At 51.3% G+C, this 19675-nt stretch overlaps 2 protein-coding genes across 2 annotated transcripts in view; both read left to right on the forward strand.

Moving 5' to 3' along the window:
• The window catches only part of LOC146764373 (uncharacterized), a 198762-nt gene that overhangs the window by 136979 nt on the left and 42108 nt on the right, over window positions 1–19675 (forward strand). The window lies entirely within an intron of this gene.
• Window positions 15344–16295, forward strand: LOC146764376 (olfactory receptor 14C36-like). Its single transcript, XM_085565299.1, has one exon. The coding sequence runs from the start codon at window positions 15363–15365 to the stop codon at window positions 16293–16295; it is 933 nt and encodes a 310-aa protein (XP_085421425.1). The 5' UTR covers window positions 15344–15362.

The following is a 19675-nucleotide window of genomic DNA, read 5'->3' on the forward strand; positions in this document are numbered from 1 at the left end:
TTGGGTGCAACCCTTGGATATAGGGAATTTTAGAGGTGGAATCCCAATTTCAGACATGGACATCCAGAGTAGAAGGACGGTTCTTTTCCAAAGGAAGAAAAGCATGGAACACCGATGTTTCAGGGGCAGATGAAAGGTGGCCACCAGAGGCCCAGGCTAGCCAGACCTCTCTGAAAGCAACCCTTGGACATAGGGAATTTGGGAGTTTGTATTCCAGTTTCGCCCATTCCTGCATAAACAAGGATGGTTCTTTTCCATAGGAAGGAAAGCACAGAGCCCCAGTGTTTCAAAGGCAAAGAAGAAAGACGTCACTCCTGGGAGGCTCAGCCAAACAGACCTGTTCTTCCTGGCAGCTTTTGTCATGGAGAAACCCTTGGCAATATGGAATTTGGGAAGAGGAATCTCAGTTTTGACCATGAACACCTTAAGAAGTATGGTTCTTTTTCATTGGAAGGAAAGCACCACGCCCCAGTGTTTTGAAAGCAGATGAGAAGCAGTTCTCAAGAGGCCAAGGGTACCCAGACCTGTCTGTCCTGGCAGCTTTCACTTGGGAGCAATTCCTTGGATATACAGAGTTTTGGAGGAGGAATCCCAATTTTGGCCATTGGTGCCTGGTCAAGATGAGCGGTTTTTTTCCTATGGAAGAAAAAGTGCAAAAATCCAAGTGTTCTGGAAGAAGATGAGAGGTGGCCACCCTTAGGCCAAGCCAGCCAGACCTGTCTCTCCCTGCACTTTTTGTCTAGGGTATATCTTTGGACACAGGAAATTTTGGAGGTGGAATCTCAATTTTGGCCATGGTTGCTGGGACAGGAAGATGAATTATTTTCATTAGGAAGAAAAGCACAAAGTCCCAGTGTTTCAGAGGCAGATGAGTGCCAGCCCTCAGGAAGCCAAGGCCAGCCAGACTTGTCAGTCCTGGCAGCTTCTGAGAGATATCCTTAGATATAGGGATTTCTGGAGGCAGATGCTGCATTGTGGCCACGGGTGCATAGTTGAGATGGGTGGTTTTTCACATAAGTAAGAAATACACATGGTCCCAGTGTTTGAAACGCAGATGAGAGGTGGCCACTGGGTGGTCAAGGCAGCCAGACCTGTTTCTCCTGGCAGATTTCATCTGGGAACAATCCTTGCAATATAAGAAAATTTGGAGAACAAATCCCGGTTTTGGCCTCTGGAAGAGCAGGACAGTTCTCTCCCATAGGAAGGAAAGCCCAGGGTCCCAGTGCTTCAGGGGCAGATGAGAAGCAGCCCTCGACATGCCAAGGTCAGCCAGACCTGTCAGGTGGTCCCCAGGAGCCCCAGCCAGACAGACCTGTTCCATGTTCCCTTGGTTCTGTGGGACCCCACAGTGTCACAATGGTCTCCTTGGTTCCATGAGGCCCTGGAGTGTCACAATGGCTTTGTGGTTCCACAGAGCCCTGATGTGTCACAATGGCCCCTGGGCTCCGTGTGCCCTCGCTGTGTCACAACGGATCTTCTGTGACACTGCGGCTGCACAAGGTCACCATGGACCCTTGGTTCCTTGGGGTCTGAGTTCCACAATGGTCTCCTTGATTCCATGAGGCAGCACAGTGTCACCATGGCCCCTTGGTTCCATGAGGTTCTGCAGTGTCACCGTGGTGTCCTTAGACCTGGACTGTCACAACTGACCTGTGGCAATCACATATCCTCTGAGCAGAGAGAGCTCTCCCAGAATTTTCCTGAGAAGCTGTGAGAAAGCTCAGAGGAAAGAATGAGAAACAATTCTTATCTTCACTTGCTGCACCTGTTGTGCACATGTGGAACGTATTATGGAGATTTGTTTACCAAAGGGTGATTTCTAAATTGGTCAATGGTGACGGTGTTTGGATTTCAATTAACCAGTCTGGTCTGTCTGTATCTGTAGCAGTCAGAGGCCCTGCAAGGCCTCCCTGGTGATCAGTTACCTAAGATAAGAAATCCTGAGTCATGACTGGACCAAAGAAGCCCCTCTTCTGCATTTGGACCCTTGTTATCTCTCTGTAAGACCATGGGTCACACTCACCCTGACCCTGGCAACTGCACAATTTCCAACACTCCTGTACCCATTTCTGCCCAGTTCTGCAGAAGAGCTGTCACTGTCCCTTTGGCAGGAGCTGCCAATAAAGACACCACAGTGGAACCGCATACAGCCTTCTCTCTCTCTCATCTCTGCATCTGCTGAGGCAATTAGCGAGCAAAGAGCTAAAATCACTAAGAGCTGAATTCACCAAAGAGCTGAAATCACTCCAGAGCTGCTCGCTAAGTTTGCCCCTGGCTGGGAGCCTGCTGAGGGATCTGGACAGGCTGAGCCCATCAGCCCAGTGCTATCCGGGACACCCACGGCAGACAGGGTTGGAAGAACTCCTGGGACCCCAGGTTGCATTACGTGGCCACCCAAAGGGAGCACTGGCATCCTGGCACCCCTGAGAGCAGCATTCCTCATGAATTGTTACTGTCTAGGCTGGCTATGACCACTTGAAGGTAACTGCTCCATTATAGAAGAAGTTATCTGAAGAGGTGTCCGATGAACCTGCACATCGCCGTCTGGGACGAGGTCCTCAGGAGCTGGATGGCAGACCACCCACCCAGCAGTTCCTTGACCCACATTGGGCTGAAGAAGTGTAAGTTTAAAATAGTGGTTTTTGCACACTTTTATCTTGAGTCACTTTTCGTTTTTGTTTTTTTTTTTGTTTTGTTTTTTTTTTTTTTTTTGTTTTGTTTTTTTTTCTTTTTCTTTTTACTGCTGGGGGAGAAAAGGGAACAATACTGAAATGGGATCAAAATCTAGTAAATTAAAAGTATCCCATAATGAGAGAGACTTATATTTACAAATCCTAGAAATCCTATCTGCTAACAGCTTTTCTTTCTCTAAAGGTAATCTTTCAAAAACTAACTTGGAAAAAATTATAGAATAGATTATTTCCCAGTTTCCAGATACTAACACACACACTATTGGTTTAGGTTCTTTTTGGGACATAGTAGGGAAAAGAATATACGCTTTCCAAACTAATGAAAACTTTTCTGTAACTAAGTTTCTACCTCTATTTCACTCAATTACTAAAGCAGTGGAAAAGACAAATTCTCTGCAGCTTCCCTCTGCTGAGGAAATCCCACCCTTATCTTTCTCAACAGACACTGTCCCTTCAAATGCTGATTAGCCAGATAACATTCCTCTCTCAATTCCTGGGACGGGGAACACGGAAATTGTCCCACCCCACCCACCCGCGGGGTCCGTGGAGCCCACCCATCCCCCGGCTCCCCCTCGGCCGCGGCAGGCGCGGATTCCGCTCCCGGTCCCGCAACACGCGGCGCGCTGCGCGCCCCGTGCCCCGCTCAGTGCTCGGCTGTAACTGCGTCGGTTTCCATCGGGAACGCCCTGCCTCGCTCCAAAACCTCCGCGCAGCCCCCGTGACTGCCCCAGCCCTGCAGCCGTGCCTCCCGGCCCCGCTGCGGCTCTCCCCAGCCCGCTCCCATCCCTGCCTGCCCAGCCCCGCCGGGATGGCAGCAGCTCCCCCAGCCCCACCGCCTCCTCTGCCCCGCTCCTCCCGTGCCCTCATCCCCAAGCGCTGCACCCACCCACCCACCCTCAGCGCCCCCCGAACGGCACCTCCGAGACCCCCACGGGGGCACCCCGCTTCCCCACGCACCTCAGCCCTTCGCAGGCTGTGCCACAGCGGCGCTGCCATCGCCGCTCCACTGCTGCCTCCCTCTAGCCAAGCCCAGCCAGCTGCCCCCTCGCACTCTGTCCAGCCCCCACACCCCTGCAAACCCTTGTCCAACACGCCCAAAAAAGCGTAGTGCACCTCCTGCTCTCTCTCACTCCTCGTTTGAGCACAGTGAGTCCGATTCTGACACAGAGGAAATTGATCCATGGGCTCTAATCAAAATGGAAGCGACGCGGGCAGGGAATTGGGAACTAGCTCAGAGAATTTCTGCCTTCCCAGCAATTTATATGAAGGGGAAAAGAGGCGGGGCCACCACTAAATTAACGTGGGAACCTAACACAAATAAAGAACTGATACAACTACGAAATATAGCCAAAGAACATGGTAGAAGTTCACATATTTTCAGAAATTTCCTGGAAGCTCTTTTCAGCACATATTTTGGTACCTCATGACTTTAAAAACATTGCCCACTGCCTTCTTTCCCCGGCAGAATATATGCTATTGGAAAGGCATTGGAAAAGACAATTAAAAACATTTCAGAGACTTATACTCAAGATGCAAATGGGCCAGATTTTACAGTCCAACAGCTGGCTGGAGAAGGGGATTTACAGTAACCCTGTGACCTGTGAGAACCCTGGGCTTGGTCAGGGGTTTCATGTGGTGGTAAAGTCTCTCCTCCAACCCATGCTTTCAAAGAAAAACTCCGCAGCCTCTTTTTGTTCGGTCTCAAGGCAGTTTATTGCTAGTTATCTAAAAGATTGTCTTCTCTGGCTACTGCAGTTTGGTCAGCAGCTCAGGCAGAGGCACACACACCTGACATCCTCTCTGTCTGCTGTGTTCTTCTTCTCTCTCCCCGCCCAGGGCTGCTGCTATCTTTTATATGATATATTACGTATTGCATGTTTATAGTTTTCCCCCAATACCTACTACCTATATTACAAAGTGCTTTTCTACTCTAAACAAATCTGTGAGTGCCAACATCACCAAGAACATGGAGGCAAGGAAAAAGAAGGAGGAAGAACAGGATCAGCCCACTTTCCTCCATCTTAGAACTTCTGACCCCCATGTACAAATTAAAAACCCCCCCTGTACAAGTGTTAAAACCCCCCTGTAAAATACTAAAAATATTTCCCCTCTGTTTTGTAACTACTTTTACAATATTATCTAATCTTTTGAGACTGCTTGTTCCACCTCCAAAGTTGGTAACTCATTCCATGGCTCAAACTCAAAATCACAGCTGTTTCCAGCTGTTTGCCAGGGTCTAAAATGCTTCTAAGCAAGGCCTGGAACCTCTAAAAATGTCTGAGAGACATTTTGAGTTCCAACACTCTTCCACAATCAATCCTCCCTCAGGGGAGACATCTGCTGATAATGGGCTATTGAATGTCACTGCATGACTGATAAGAACTGTAACATCCCATTGTGAAATGTTCCACCCAGAGGGAGGAGCCAAGCATTCCTACCTGCATCTAGTCTTGAGATTCTGGCCCACCAACACAGCTTTTTCTGGGCTGGATTTCTCAGAGGAACAGCTGCCTCTTCCTCTTCAGAAGAAGACACCCGTTTCTACAGGATCACTACCCCAACAGAACCACACCTGACACTCCAGGAGGACTGCAGCCACAATTCCAATTGGACTGCGGCCAACACCCTTCCAACAGGGTGTCAGGTTGTATTCTGACTCTGTCAGTGTTGTTTGAGTTTACTGCATTGTTTATTTTATCTTTTTCTTTTCTTCCTAAATAAAGAACTGTTATTCCCACTCCCATATTTTACCTGAGAGCCACCCCTTAATTTCAAATTTATAACAATTCAGAAAGAAAGAGTCTACATTTTTCCATTTCAGGGGAGGCTCCTGCCTTTCTTAGCAGACACCTGTCATTCCAAACCAAAACACTTCCTTTCTCTCCTGCCTTCATTTGCCTGCTCTGTTTCTCTCTCAGTGTCTCCCTTGACCCATGGCAGCTCCCTCCAAAGACCCTGCCCTGATATAATTCCCAATCCATGAGCTACAACAACCATGGGTGAAGTTAGGAAGGCTGGCAGTGAAATGTCACTGTAGGATCCTGCTCTACTTGGTTTTTGGCTCTTTCATAAGAGCTTTTCCTTCAAGGGCAGGGACATATTTTCCTGGCTGGGAACTGGAATTCCAGCCCCTGGGAGTGTGTGCCATGGATCCCAGAGGGTCATTCCCGAGGCTCCGAGGGTGCTGCTCCTGCCATGCCTCCCAAGGAGCTGTGCAGGGCAGGGGACAAGGTGCAGCAGCTGTGTTGGTTCTGCAGTGCCACAAGGGCCCCTGGTTCCATGAGTTTCTGCACTGCCAACAGCGGTTCCTGGGTTCCATGATGCCCTGCTGTGTCCCCATGGATATTTGGTGTCATGAAGTTCTTCAGTGTCACAATGGCCACCTCGCTCCATGAGCTTCTGCAGTGTCCAAATGGCCTCCTTGGATGAGCAGTGTCACTATGGACCATTGGCTCCATGCAGCCCTGCTGGGTCACCATGGACTCCTTGGTTCCATGAGGTTCTGGGGGTGTCTCCATGGTCTCCTTGGATCCACAGTGTCACAATGGACCACTGGATCCACATGGCCCTCCTGTGTCACCATGGCCCCTTGGTTCCATGGGACCCCAGGGTCACAATTGACTCCTTGCTTCCACGTCACCCCCTCAGTTCCAAAATGGCCCCTTTGTTCCATGAGGAACACAAAAAATTTATAGAAACATTGAGCAAATCCTGCTTAACAGACCTGGGAACATCTGTTTGCATTCCAAAGAGAGGTTAAAGGTGAGGATGGCACCAGCAGCTTCCATCTGCAACAGAGATCTGGGGAAAGGACAGGGACAGAGAATTCAGCTGGGAGACTCAGAGAATTCTGCTTCCAGAGATCATTTCTGGTAACACTGTCCCTTGGAGAAAGGTGACACCATTCCAGGCAGCCTGTACTGAGCAGGTGGCTACTGAGTGGGGTTTGTTGTTTAGGAAACCTGCTCAGGCTTTTCCATTCTTTCTTTCCCAACAGGAAATCTTCTCCTGGGCCTGTGTGCAGGCAGAGCCCTGAGGAGAGCAGGTGGGACACGGTGCAATGGGCTGGGACATGGAGCTGCAGAGCTCAGGGACAAGGTTCTGCTGCAGGGCACAGGGATGTCAGTGCCAGGTGGGCGATGTCAGACATGGTGAGGCTGGGGCTGAGGAGCAGCTTGTCCAAACAGGGTCAGCCCTCAAGGGGCTCATTCTTCTACATGCCCAGACCTACTAAGGAGACACTGAGTATCAAGGTCACTAGGGGAATGCTTCTATCAGCTCTTCTCTGAACTGGAAACTAAGAATACTCACTTGATTAAAGAAAAAAATTCAGGAGGTGCACTTGGAAATCTTCCTCCTTACAAGAACTCCAAACTGACTCCAATCAGCTGCACAAGCCCAGGAGATTTGCAGACAATTGAATGAAGACAAAGCGCCCCTGAAGGATTCCTGCATTTTGATGATCCCCATGGTGGATTTGGGGCTGAGTCCAGAACCCTCAGGCACTGAGAGAACGCTGAAGAAGCTGCTCAAGGAGTCAGGAGCAAAACTCCAAGTCCTTTGGAGCATCACTGGGCCCCACTGAGGGCAGGGACTGCCAAAGGCTCCCAGGGACTTGTGGGAGCAGATCCTTGAGGCCAGGATTGCAGGGAGCCCAAGGCTCAGAGCAGGGAACTGCAATGCTGAGCAAGGCCTGGGCTGGCTGGGGAAAGCAGAAAGGCCAAGCCCTGAGCCCAGCCTGGCACAGCAGGGCCTGTCCCTCACGGGTGGCTCGGGGCTGTTTGTGGGGCACGGGGATGTGAGGGGCAGCAAGGACAAATGTCAGAAACCTGTGTGACCCTGCAGATCCTCATGGAACCAAGTGGCCATTGTGGCACTGTGCTGCCTCATGGAATCAAGGAGACCATTGTGAACTCAGAGACCCCAAGGAACCAAGGGTCCATGGTGACCTTGTACAGCCGCAGTGTCACAGAGGAGCCGTTGTGACACAGCGAGGGCACACGGAGCCGATGGGCCATTGTGACACATCAGGGCTTTGTGGAACCACAAAGCCATTGTGACACTGCAAGGCCTCATGGAAGCACGGGGCAACTGTGACACTGCAGAAGCAAGGGGAACATTGAGACACTCCAGGGCCTGATGGAACCAAGGAGACCATTGTGACACTGTCCGGTCCCACAGAACCAAGGGAACATGGAACAGGTCTGGCTGGCTGGGCCTCCTGGGGACCACCTGACAGGTCTGGCTGACTTTGGCATGTTGACGGCTGCTTCTCATCTGCCCCTGAAGCACTGGGGTGTCGGCCTGATTTTTTAAGATTTTCTAAGACCTTCTGAGTTTACATTCTTGTATCAAATTTTCTCACACAAATTTCTGTAAATAACTTATTACTTTGCATTCCTTCATAGAGGAGGAGAAATTTGATGGACGGTAGTTTTGTCCAGTGTCATTGGAAGGTGGCACTTTCACCCTCCAATCCACTGTCACCTTTGGAAAACTATAAATGTTGGAGTCAGAAATAAATTTAATTTCTTTTACCGTCATAAACGCAAAGGTGCCCATCATGTTTTCTCATGTCCCATAGTGACATTGGGGTACTGGGCTTTCCATCCTATGGGAGAGAACTATTCTTCTCCTCCAGGGGCCTATAGCCAAAACTGGAATTCCTCCTCCAAATTTCCTTATATTGCAAGGATTGTTTATAGATGAAATCTGCCAGGAGAGACAGGTCTGGCTGCCTTGGCTACCCAGGAGCCACCTCTCATCTGCCTTTCAAACACTGGGACCATGTGCTTTTCTTTATTATGGGGAAAAAACATCCATCTCAACCAGGTACCCATGGCCAAAATTGGGCATCTGCCTCCAGAATTCCGTATATCCAATGATAGCTCCCAGAAAAATGATGCCAGGAATCACAAATCTGGCTGGCCTTGGCTTCCTGAGGGCTGGCACTCATCTGCCTCTGAAACACTGGGACTCTGTGCTTTCATTCCTAATGAAAAGAACTCTTCTTCCTGTCTAGGTGTCCACGGCCAGAACTGAGATTCCACCTCCAAAATGCCCTATGTCCAAGGATAGCCCCTAGATGAAAGTTGTCAGGAGAGAGAGGTCTGGCTGGCTTGGCTTAAGGCTGGCCACATCTCATCTTCTTCTAGAACACTTGGATTTTGTGCTTTTCTTTCCTATAGGAAAAAAACATCCATCCTGAGCAGGCATCCATGGCCAGAACTGTGATTCCACTGCCAAAACTCTGTACATCCAATGATTGCTCCCAGTGAAATCTGCCAGGACAGACAGGTCTGGCTGCCCTTGGCCTCTTGGGGAAGCCTCTCACCTGCTTTCAAACACTGGGGTCAGTGGTTTTCCTTCCAATTAAAAAGACCTGTCCTTCTTCTCAAGGTGTTCATGGTCAAAATTGAGATTCCTTCTCCCAAATTCCATATATCCAAGGATCTCCCCATGACAAAAGCTGCCAGGACAAACAGGTCTGGCTGGCTTGGCCTCTCAAGAGCCACTTCTCTTCACTTCTGCCTCTGAAACACTGGGGCTCCGTGCTTTCCTTCCTATGGAAAAGAACTGGCCTTCTTATCTACGCAGAAATGGCTGAAATTGGGGTTCCACTTCCCAAATTCGCTATATCCAAGGGTTGCTTTCAGACAAAAGCTACCAGGACAGAGAAGTCTGGCTGCCATAGGCCTCTGGTGGAAGCCTTTCATCTGTCCTTGAAACACTGGTGTTCCGTGCTTTTCTTCCTGTGGAAAAGAACCATCCTTCTACTTTGGGTGTCCATGTCTGAAATTGGGATTTCACCTCTAAAATTCCCTATATCCAAGGGTTGCTCCCAGTCAAAATCTGCCACTACCATCAAGTCTGGCTGGCCTTGGCCTCTGGTGGCTGCCTGTAAGAGGTCGTCTGAAGACCCTCACTCATTTGCCTGCCGATTGCCACGAGCAGGATTTCCCTTCCCCCTCTGCAGTTCCGGCTTGGAGAAGGCAACAGTGCAGGTGTAGCCGCTGTACCGTTACGTGCTGTTCCCAATGAGGACCGGCAAGAACTTGGCAAGGAGTTGGCAAGGACTTGGCGAAGACCCAGCGTGGACCCAGCACAGAGCGGCCTACTGCAATTCCTGCTTCACTCTCCACCTTTAAGCCAAATGAACTGTTGGGGTGACTCTGGTGGTCTCTCACTGAAGACCCCTCATCTGCCTCATTACCACCATGACAGATGGAGATCAAGAACCCTCTCCCCAAGGACTGAGACTGAGACTCCTACCACAAACAGTGGGCGAAGGGAGAGAATGACCTGACCTGTTCTTCTCCAGTAACTTCAATGGACTTATCCCTTATTGTGTTTGTTCAGCCTAGATGATGTTCTGTAAATACACTTGTTCCCCCACAGCAATTTCAATAGACTCTCATTGTTCTGCCTGCTCCCCCCCTTTTCCCTCTGTGGACTATAACTGGACCCCTGGGATAGGTAGAACTTTGGAGACTCTCCCCAACACAACAAGACGGATCCCCATCGTCCGGACCAGTGAGGACTCCGCCTGTGTTGGTAGCTATTCCCATCCCCCCTTCTCTCTCTCTCTCTATCCTTCTTATTTCTTTTCTGAACCCACTATCGCATTTATTGTTTTGGCCCTTAATAAAGGTGCATTTGTTGTGATTAAACTGCTGAGTGTCTTTTGCACTTTGGGATCGGCTAACGAACCATCACGACACCCCGCTATAAGCGGATCGTGACACTGCCCCTGCCACACTGGGGCTCGGTTCTTTCCGTCCCATGGAGATCACTGTGACACTGTGGGCACCTCATGGAACCAAGGGGATCATTGTGGCACCACTGGAGCCCATGGAACCAAGGGGCCATGGTGACACCGTGGGGCTTCATGGACCCAGAGACCATTATGACTCTGTGGGGCCTGATGGAACCATGGAGACCATTCCGACCCTTCAGGGCCTGGTGTCACCAAGGGGGCATTGTGACACCTCAGGGCCTCCTGGAAGCAAGGGACCATTGGGACACTGTGGGGCTCCATGGAAGCGAGGGAACATGGACCAGGTCTGGCTGGCTTGGCCTGCCAGGGGCCACCTGAGAGGTCTGGCTGATGTTGGGATGTCAAGGGCTGCCTCTCATCAGCTCCTGGAGCACTGGGGCTCCATGCTCTCCTCTGTATGGAAACGAACCGTCCATCTTTTCAGATGCCCATTGCCAAAACTGACACTCTGCCAAAAAACTTTCTGATATTCAAGGGTATCTCTCAGAACAAAATCTGGCAGCTCTGGCTGGACCTGTCCTCTGGTGGTCACCTCTCATCTGCCCCTAAAGAAGTGGCACTTTGTTCCTTCATTCCTATGGAAAAGTACTGGTATTCATGTACAAGGGACCATGGCCAAAATTAGAATTGGCCACTGAGCCCAGCTGGGCTCACGGAACCATCTGCAGCTCCGGGCAGATATTGACTCTGCCAGTGCTGCCATCCTCTCTCCAGTGAGAGAAAAGGACACAGGGCAGGCACACAGAGGAGCAGCATGAACACACCGAGGTCACTGAAGAGGAGATGCCTTGATCCTGGGGCTGGAATCCTCTGGTAAAGCTGTGGAGAAGGATGTCATTGATACATCAGACTCTCTTTTTCCCTATAATGCATTGAAAACTATGGGGAGATGACTTGTTTCAGCAAAGGCCTCCATGCTAAAGTAAGCAAATATTGAAGTAGTTGTGATCCCATGAGAAGTTTGAACAGAGAAAGAGCAGAGTGATGAGACCCTGTGCCCTCAGGGAGAGAAGAAGAAGATCTCTGCTCCCAGAGATTAAGATGATTTCAGAAAGAGATGAAGAGAACCTTTGCTCTTAAACAGCTCATCTTTACACTAATACCCCATAAGTTGATATGGCTCATAAGCACAGCTGTGGTAAAAGCTGCGAAAAAATGTCAGGGACTTTACAATTGCAGATTTTTTGGGTGGCTGCTATTTGTGGAAATCAAAACCCGTGAGATAACTGTTTTCTTGTGGAGAAGCCTCTATAACATTAACATGACCGACTTCTCTCCCTTAATGAAGACAGACTATTCTAGAGGTGGTAAACTGACCGAAAATTTTATGTTTTGTCTCTTTACATTGTCAGGTTGTATGGTGAGGGGAAGTGTTCTGAAAGTTTTGTTCTATCCATGTTGCTTTTTCTTTTAGTTACTGTTATCAAAATTTTATTCATGCTCTTAGAGTTTTGAGCCCACTTTGCCTTTATCCTAATCCTATCTCACAGCAGGAAATGAGTAAGTATATTCTAGTGAATGTACTGGTAATTAGCCAACACTGAACCCACCACACTAATTGATGCATTGGCTGAGAAATCTCAAAATGGTGAACCAAAACCACTACAGAAACTTCCTGATGAACTGCACTAGAGCAGAGGGAAATCAAGCTAAAGCCATGATTTTTCAGGACTTGCTTGATCCTAATGAGCCCTGTGGTGCATTTGGAGCTGAGCCCTGTAACCTCAGGGCCTGAGAAGAGATTGCACAAACCTTTCCAGGAGTCCAAGTCAGAGGAAATACCCAAAGTGGTTGGAGTCTAAAGCATTATTGGGAACCACAAAGGTCCATCTATACCAAACGCTCTTCATGGAGTCCTTGGAGGAGAGAACTGGAGGCCAGGATTGCAAAAAAACCTCTCAGAGATTGAAAATGGCACAAAGAACTGTCAGTATGGAAAGGAAAATCCAAAAATACCTCACAAATGTTAAGAATCTTAAAGTATTAATGAGCCCCACTGAGTGTCAGTACAAAGCTCTCAAGGGACTCATTAAAGCAGATAATTGGGGCCATGATTGCACAAACCTCTCACAGTGTTTGTATCAAAAGGGAAACACCAAGTACCTTAAAACAACTGAAGTACCTTGAAGCATTAATGGGCCCCACTGAGTGTTGTTCCTGACAAAGCCTCTCCAGGGACTAATTAAAGAAGATAATTGGAAGCCATGTTTGCAGAAAGCTCTCAGAGTCTCCAAGGCAAAAGCAAAAGCCAAAGTCCTTTGCAAAACCTGCAGTTCCCTGGGAGCATGAAGGAGCCCCCAGGGCCATTCCTGACCAAGGTTCCCCAGGGACTCCTTCCAGCAGATCCTTGAGGCCACTGGGATGTGGGCTAGGGAGGGATGCTGAGGGCAGGACCAGGGGCTGACAGTGCCCAGCCTGGCTGGGGCTGTGCCAGGAGGCCCCAGGGCCTCAGGACAAGGTGTCTCCTCACAGCCCTTGGTGGCACAGACCCTGCTGTGCCCCAGGGCACCAAGACTTGGCTTCTCTTTGTCCCCTCCTGTCATCAGTGCCTCCAGTTCTCTGCTCTGCCTGGGGCCTGGGGACACTTTGTCAGTCGTGTCCCTCAGTGGGACCCATTAAAAGTCCAAGAAACTTTGGAGTTGGATTGTGACTTGGAGTTCTGGAGAGGTTTCTGCAGCTCCCTCTCAGGGCCTGATGTTCAGGGCCTGAGCACAAAGCCCCAGAGGGTCATTAAAGTCCTTGTGCTGTGTCTGTGCTGCTGAGCTGGGCTCCTGGCACAGAGGGTGATGCTGGTAAGCAAGCAGAGCTTCAAAAGCACATTTCTGTTGCTGAGCAGCTCTTCTGCCAGCCCAGCAGGGCTAGGGCACTGCCTGCAGCCAGCCCGGGCACAGCACAGAGGCACAGAGAGCTTCAATCAGTCAGGGCTGGGAAGGGGCTGAGAAGTGCCTGGGGCAGAATCACTGCCAGCCCTTGGCACAGGAACCTCTGGCTGCAGGACAATGCAGCTGCAGCTCCTGGAGAGATCTCCTAAAGCTGGAACATGCCAATGCCCACAGAGCCTGTGAGTGCATTCTCTGCTCATCTCCTGTGCAGAGCAGCCAGGGGTGCCCAGGGCTGTCCTGCAGAGCAGGGTCCTGCAGCCCAGGGCGCTGTGCTGGGCCAGGGACTCTGCTGCCTGCCAGGGACAGCTCTCAGCCGGCCCTGGAGCTGCTCCCAGCGCTGGCCAGGAGCTGTGGGGGGAAGGAGCCACCCTGAGCAGGGCAGGTGCTGCTGCTGAGAGGGGCTGGCTGGGGCAGGGCTGCTCCCAGCTCCAGACCAGCCTGGGCACAGCTCCGGAGGACACTTCCCAAAGAAGGTAAGCCAAGGATTATACTTATATACTTAGAAAACTATAATCCTTTATTATTGCTATTTAAGTCTTGATTAACTCTCTTAAACTCTTACTGAACATTATTAAACTGTTATTATATACCTCTATATCTATTATATTTAATTAACTCTAGTACATTTTCTTATGGTTTCTCTTAGAATTTAGAAAAATTACCTGACTGTATAAATACATTTTTGAATATTATATAGTCTTTTGAACAGGATGAGCACCTACAAGAAGAACATTTTGGTTTTTGGATGCCAGCAGTGATAACAAAAACTGAGGGAAAAAAGTCCTTCTACTTCCTCCAATGTGTTGAGCCAGGGGTGTGTAACTGGGACGAGTGAATATTCTTTTGAATGTCCTTGTTAAATATCCTAGTTAATCAACCTTTATGAATTGTTGTAATCAGCGGCTGGGTGTGCCTCATCCCCACTGGGACACCTGGAAGCTTACAATAATGGTCTGGTTGTTACTTTACTGTTCTAACACTGTTGCAAGGGCTTTTTTCTCCTTTTATTATAGACAACAGGGGGTTGAGAGAAGCAGAACAGGAATTGTAATCCCAGAATGACAGAACATTCTGAGTTGAAAGGGACACACAGGATCATCAAAGGAATGTTTGAACATTTACAGGGACTCCAGAACTGTGACTTTGGCTGGTCAGTGTCTCTGCTGGGAGCCTCCCAAAGGGCCTTCAGCCACTCCTCAGCCCTGGGCAGCAGCAGCATCACCTCTGCAGGGCCCAGCAGGGCTCTCCTGAGCTGCCCTTGCCCAGCTGCACACAGAGCCTGCCCCAGCCAGGGCCCTGCACACAGGCAGGTTTCTGTAGGGCCGGGCCGAGGGCACACAGGGTGGGATGGGCTCTGTGAGCGCTGGCAGGGACAAGGCACCTCTCAGGAGGGGATGTCCAGGCCCAGGGAGATGCTCAGGGAAGCAGAGGGGGCTGAGCAGAGCAGTGCTGAGGGAACAAGCCCATCCAGCCCCTCACCTGCTCTCAGACACAGGGAATCCTTTGCCTCTCACATCTCTCAGTGGCAAACTCTGAGTGCAGCAGGAATGCTGGGGATTTCTGACCTCAGAGGGCCAGGAATGGTGAGTGGATAGGAAAACAATTCCTAAAACCAACTCCTGACATCTATTTCCTTTAGAAATAAAGTGAAATTCCTTTAGAGGTCTGAATGCAGATGGTACCAAGCCTTTCAGCATCAGGAGTGATTTCCCTGACAAATCCTGATTATCCAGCCTTCTCCCTCTGCCACATGGCCACAAACCCACGGCAGTAGGGCAGGGATGGCTCCTTGAGTGCCCCCACACACAGCCCTGACTGCTCCTGGCACACTCAGCCAGCACAACTGGAGATCAGGCAGGGACCTGGGTGAAGGTTTTCCCAGAGCAGGAACAAGGGTGGGTGAGTCCCAGCAGGACAGGCTGCAGGGAATGGCCCAGATTTGGCTCCAAGCAGCCTCTCCTGACTTGTCCCTGTCCTTCTCCATGAACAGGTGCCCATGTGCAGCCACAGCAAATGTCCAACAGCAGCTCCATCAGCCACTTCCTCCTGCTGGCACTGGCAGACACGCGGCAGCTGCAGCTCCTGCACTTCTGCCTCTTCCTGGGCATCTCCCTGGCTGCCCTCCTGGGCAACGGCCTCATCATCAGCGCCGTAGCCTGCGGCCACCACCTGCACACGCCCATGTTCTTCTTCCTGCTCAACCTGGCCCTCAGCGACCTGGGCTCCATCTGCACCACTGTCCCCAAAGCCATGCACAATTCCCTCTGGGACACCAGCACCATCTCCTACTCAGGATGTGCTGCACAGCTCTTTTTCTTTCTCTTCTTCATTGTATCGGAGTTTTGCCTCCTGACCATCATGTGCTATGACCGCTACGTGTCCATCTGCAAACCCCTGCACTACGGGACCCTCCTGGGCAGCAGAGCTTGTGCCCACATGGCAGCAGCTGCCTGGGCCAGTGCCTTTCTCAATGCTCTGCTGCACACAGCCAATACATTTTCCCTGCCCCTGTGCCATGGCAATGCCCTGAACCAGTTCTTTTGTGAAATTCCACAGATCCTCAAGTTCTCCTGCTCACAATCATACCTAAAGGAATTTGGGTTCATTGTGTTTTCCATTTCTTTACTATTTGGTTGTTTTGTGTTCATTATTTTCTCTTATGTGCAGATCTTCAGGGCTGTGCTGAGGATCCCCTCTGAGCAGGGACAGCACAAAGCCTTTTCCACCTGCCTCCCTCACCTGGCCGTGGTTTCTCTGTTCATCAGCACTGGCACAGTTACCTACCTGAAGCCCCCTTCCATCTCCTCCCCATCCCTGGATCTGTCTCTGTCAGTTCTGTACTCGGTCGTGCCTCCAGCCCTGAACCCCCTCATCTACAGCCTGAGGAACCAGGAGCTCAAGGCTGAAGTGTGGAGACTGATGACTGGATGCTTTCAGAAACATTAAACTGCTGGCCAATTTCTGCAAATAACTTTTAATAAAAGTCATTTTGATACTTGTTGTGGTTTCATTTGGAGGTTCTTTTTCTTTTTTTTACATTTTAATGTTGTCCACGACGAAACGTCATTCCTTGTGCCATTTCTCATTTTGTTTCTCTCCACCTTCCCTGTGCCCACAGACTGTGTTCAAAGAGGGATTGTGCTCTCAGTGGCTTTCAAGGAACTAAAGGATCTCCCAGCACAGTTTTCTGCAGAGATGCCCTTTTGTTGCCTTTTCTGGAGCTGCAGCAGCAATGTCTGTGTGCAGAGCTGGGGCAGATCAGGGCTGGCACAGCAGCTGTGCCCAGGAGCAGCAGCACTTGGTGCTGCCAGTGCTGCTCCCGTGGCCCTGCCCCGCTGCCCTGGTGGCCCTGGTGTTGCTGCAGGGCCTGAGTGCTCTCGGGGCCGGGCACAGTCCTGGGGGTGGCAGTGCCGGGGCTGCAGCAGGGACAGGCCATGGGCACTGCTGGGGCAGCGCTGACGCCTCAGGCCAGGGCCTGGGGGCTCCAGGCTCCTTGCCCAGGCTCTCTCAAGAACACGGCCAGGCCAATGCTCAGCACAGAAAACCCCCGTGAGCACCCCCATGCTGGTGCTGTGGGGACATGAACCTGAAGCAGCATAAATGCCATCAGCCCCTGGGGCCAGGAAGGGCTGGGGGACGCCAGGGAAACCACTCAGCTTTGTCCTGGCCTCTGCAGTCAGCCAGAAAGTTTGTTCCCATCAGCTGGGAGTTTCCTGTCCCACTGCAGACGCTGCTGCTCAGAGCCAGGGCTGCCTGGCAGCCACCCCCAAACTTCCCTGAGCATTTCCTTGGCTTCACCTTTGCTTTCTTTACTCTTCCTGATACAGATTTCTTCCTCTTGCCCTGCCTTGCTCCCTCCCCTGCACACAGCCCATCCCTGTTTGCCCTTTCCTCTCTGGCCCCACTCCCCATTGCAGTTCCTGACTTGGCACCATGGGAACGTCCCTTGGGGAGCAGGATCATCCCACAAGTGCTGCAGGAATTGTCTGCAAGCTCCTGCAGTGCCTGGTGCTGCTCCCTTGCCAGAGGCACCCCAGGCCAGGGGGGCACATCTGGGCTGCTGTGTCTGGCTGTGGGGCTCTCTGTTCTGGGCAGTGAGGAGGAGCTGCAGAGGATCTGCAGGACTGACAGGATGGGCTTTGGGGCTGTGAGGAGAAGCTGAGGGACCTGGGCTGCTGGAGCTTCTGAAGAGGAGGCCCAGGGCTCCTCCTGCAACAGCTCCAAGGGTGGATTCAGAGAATCCCAGAATCAGCAAGGCTGGAAAAGACCTTGAACATCATCAAGTCCAAGCTGTGCCCTGACACAGCCTTGTCTCCCCTGAGCCTCCTCTTCTCCAGGATCAACAATCCCAGCCCCCTCAGCCGCTCCTCACAGGACTTGTGCTCCAGACCCCTCACCAGCCTTGTTGCCCTTCTCTGGACATGCTCCAGCCCCTTCAGGTCCTTCCTAAATTGGGGGTCCCAGAACTGGACACAGCACTTGAGGTGCTGCCCAACCAGTGCCCAGCACAGGGGAAGAATCACTGCCCTGCTCCTGCTGGCCACACCATTCCTGATCCAGGCCAGGAGCCATTGGCCTTCTTGGCCACCTGGGCACACTGCTGGCTCATGTCCAGTCTGCTGTCCATCAGTCCCTGCAGGTCCCTTTCTGCCTGGCTGCTGTCCAGCCCCTCTGTCCCCAGCCTGTAGCACTGCAGGGGTTGTTGTGGCCAAAGTGCAGGACCTGGCACTTGAACTTGTTAAACCTCACCTTGTTGGATTTGGGCCCTGGATCCAGCCTGCCCAGGGCCCTGTGCAGAGCCCTCCTACCCTCCAGCAGATCCACACTCCCAGCCAACTTGGTGTCACCAGGGTTCCCTGAGTCCCCAGAGTGTCCCAATGGTCTCCATGATTCCATGAGGCCTCCCAGTGTCCCAATGCCCCTTTGGTTCCATGGGACCCCTTGGTGTCACAAAGTTGCTTGGATCCTTGGGCCCTGTAGTGTCATCAGGATCAACAACCCCACCTCTCTTGGCCACTCCTCAGAAGACTTGTGCTCCAGACCCCTCATCAGCCTTGTTGCTCTTCTATGGACAAACTCCAGGCCCTCCATGTCCTTCCTAAATTGGGGGCCCAGAGCTGGACACAGCACTCGAGGTGCTGCCCAACCAGTGCCCAGCACAGGGGAAGAATCACTGCCCTGCTCCTGCTGGACACACCATTCCTGATCCAGGCCAGGAGCCATTGCCCTTCTTGGCCACCTGGGCACACAGCTGGCTCATGTCCAGTCTGCTGTCCATCAGTCCCTGCAGGTCCCTTTCTGCCTGGCTGCTCTCCAGCCACTCTGTCCCCAGCCTGTAGCACTGCAGGGGTTGTTGTGGCCAAAGTGCAGGACCCGGCACTTGGACTTGTTAAACCTCACCTTGTTGGATTTGGGCCCTGGATCCAGCCTGTGCAGGTTCCTCTGCAGAGCCGTCCCACCCTCCAGCAGATCCAGACTCCCAGCCAGCTTGGTGTCACCAGAGTTCCATGAGACCCCAGAGTGTCCCAATGGTCTCCATGATTCCATGAGGCCTCCCAGTGTCCCAATGTCCCTTTGGTTCCATGGGACCCTTTGGTGTCACAAAGTCCCTTGGATCCTTGGGCCCTGCAGTGTCACTATGTCACCGTGGTCCCCCAAGGCCCTGCAGTGTCACAGGGGATCCTTGGTTCCATGAGGTCTGTCAGGCAGCAATGCTCTCCTTGGTCCCACAGTGTCACAATGGCCTCTTGGTCCCAAGGGCCACCACAGTGTCAAGCATGTTTCCTGCATTCCGTGAGTTCCTGAGGGGCAGCACTGGCCCCTTGGTTCCCTGGGGTCACAATGGCCCCATCATGACATGAGGTCCTGCTCTGTCACAAAGCTCTGCAGGGTTCCACAAGGCCCTTCAGGGTCACAGTGGCCTCTTGGTTCCATGAGGCCTCAGAGTGCCACAATGAATTCCTTGGTGCTGCAGTGTCCTGGAATCTGACACTTCCTAAATTGGGGACCCCAGAACTGGACCCAGCACTCGAGGTGCTGCCCAACCAGTGCCCAGCACAGGTGAAATACTGATGAAAAATAAAAACCTCGCAATTCCAATAAAGATTTGTAAGGAATGGTATGTTTATTTACAGCACTGGACACACTGGGGACTCATTGCCCTTCAATGGACATGCACACCCCTGAGAAGTCCCAAACCTTTTTTATTACCCTTAATTAATTTCCATAGGCATAGAATTTCACAATAGGTTCATGCATATTCATTTTGATGATTTCATGTTCCACTTACAGTTAGTTACACTTGTTTCTGTCAGAAAGTACAGAAA

Source organism: Lonchura striata, chromosome 35 (assembly GCF_050655825.1).
Source record: "Lonchura striata isolate lonStrDom1 chromosome 35, ASM5065582v1, whole genome shotgun sequence".
NCBI lineage: Eukaryota > Metazoa > Chordata > Aves > Passeriformes > Estrildidae > Lonchura > Lonchura striata.

What these genes read in the sequence shown, in the direction of transcription:
- LOC146764376 (XM_085565299.1), top strand. Translation starts at nt 15,363, where the DNA reads ATGTCCAACAGCAGCTCCATCAGCCACTTCCTCCTGCTGGCACTGGCA.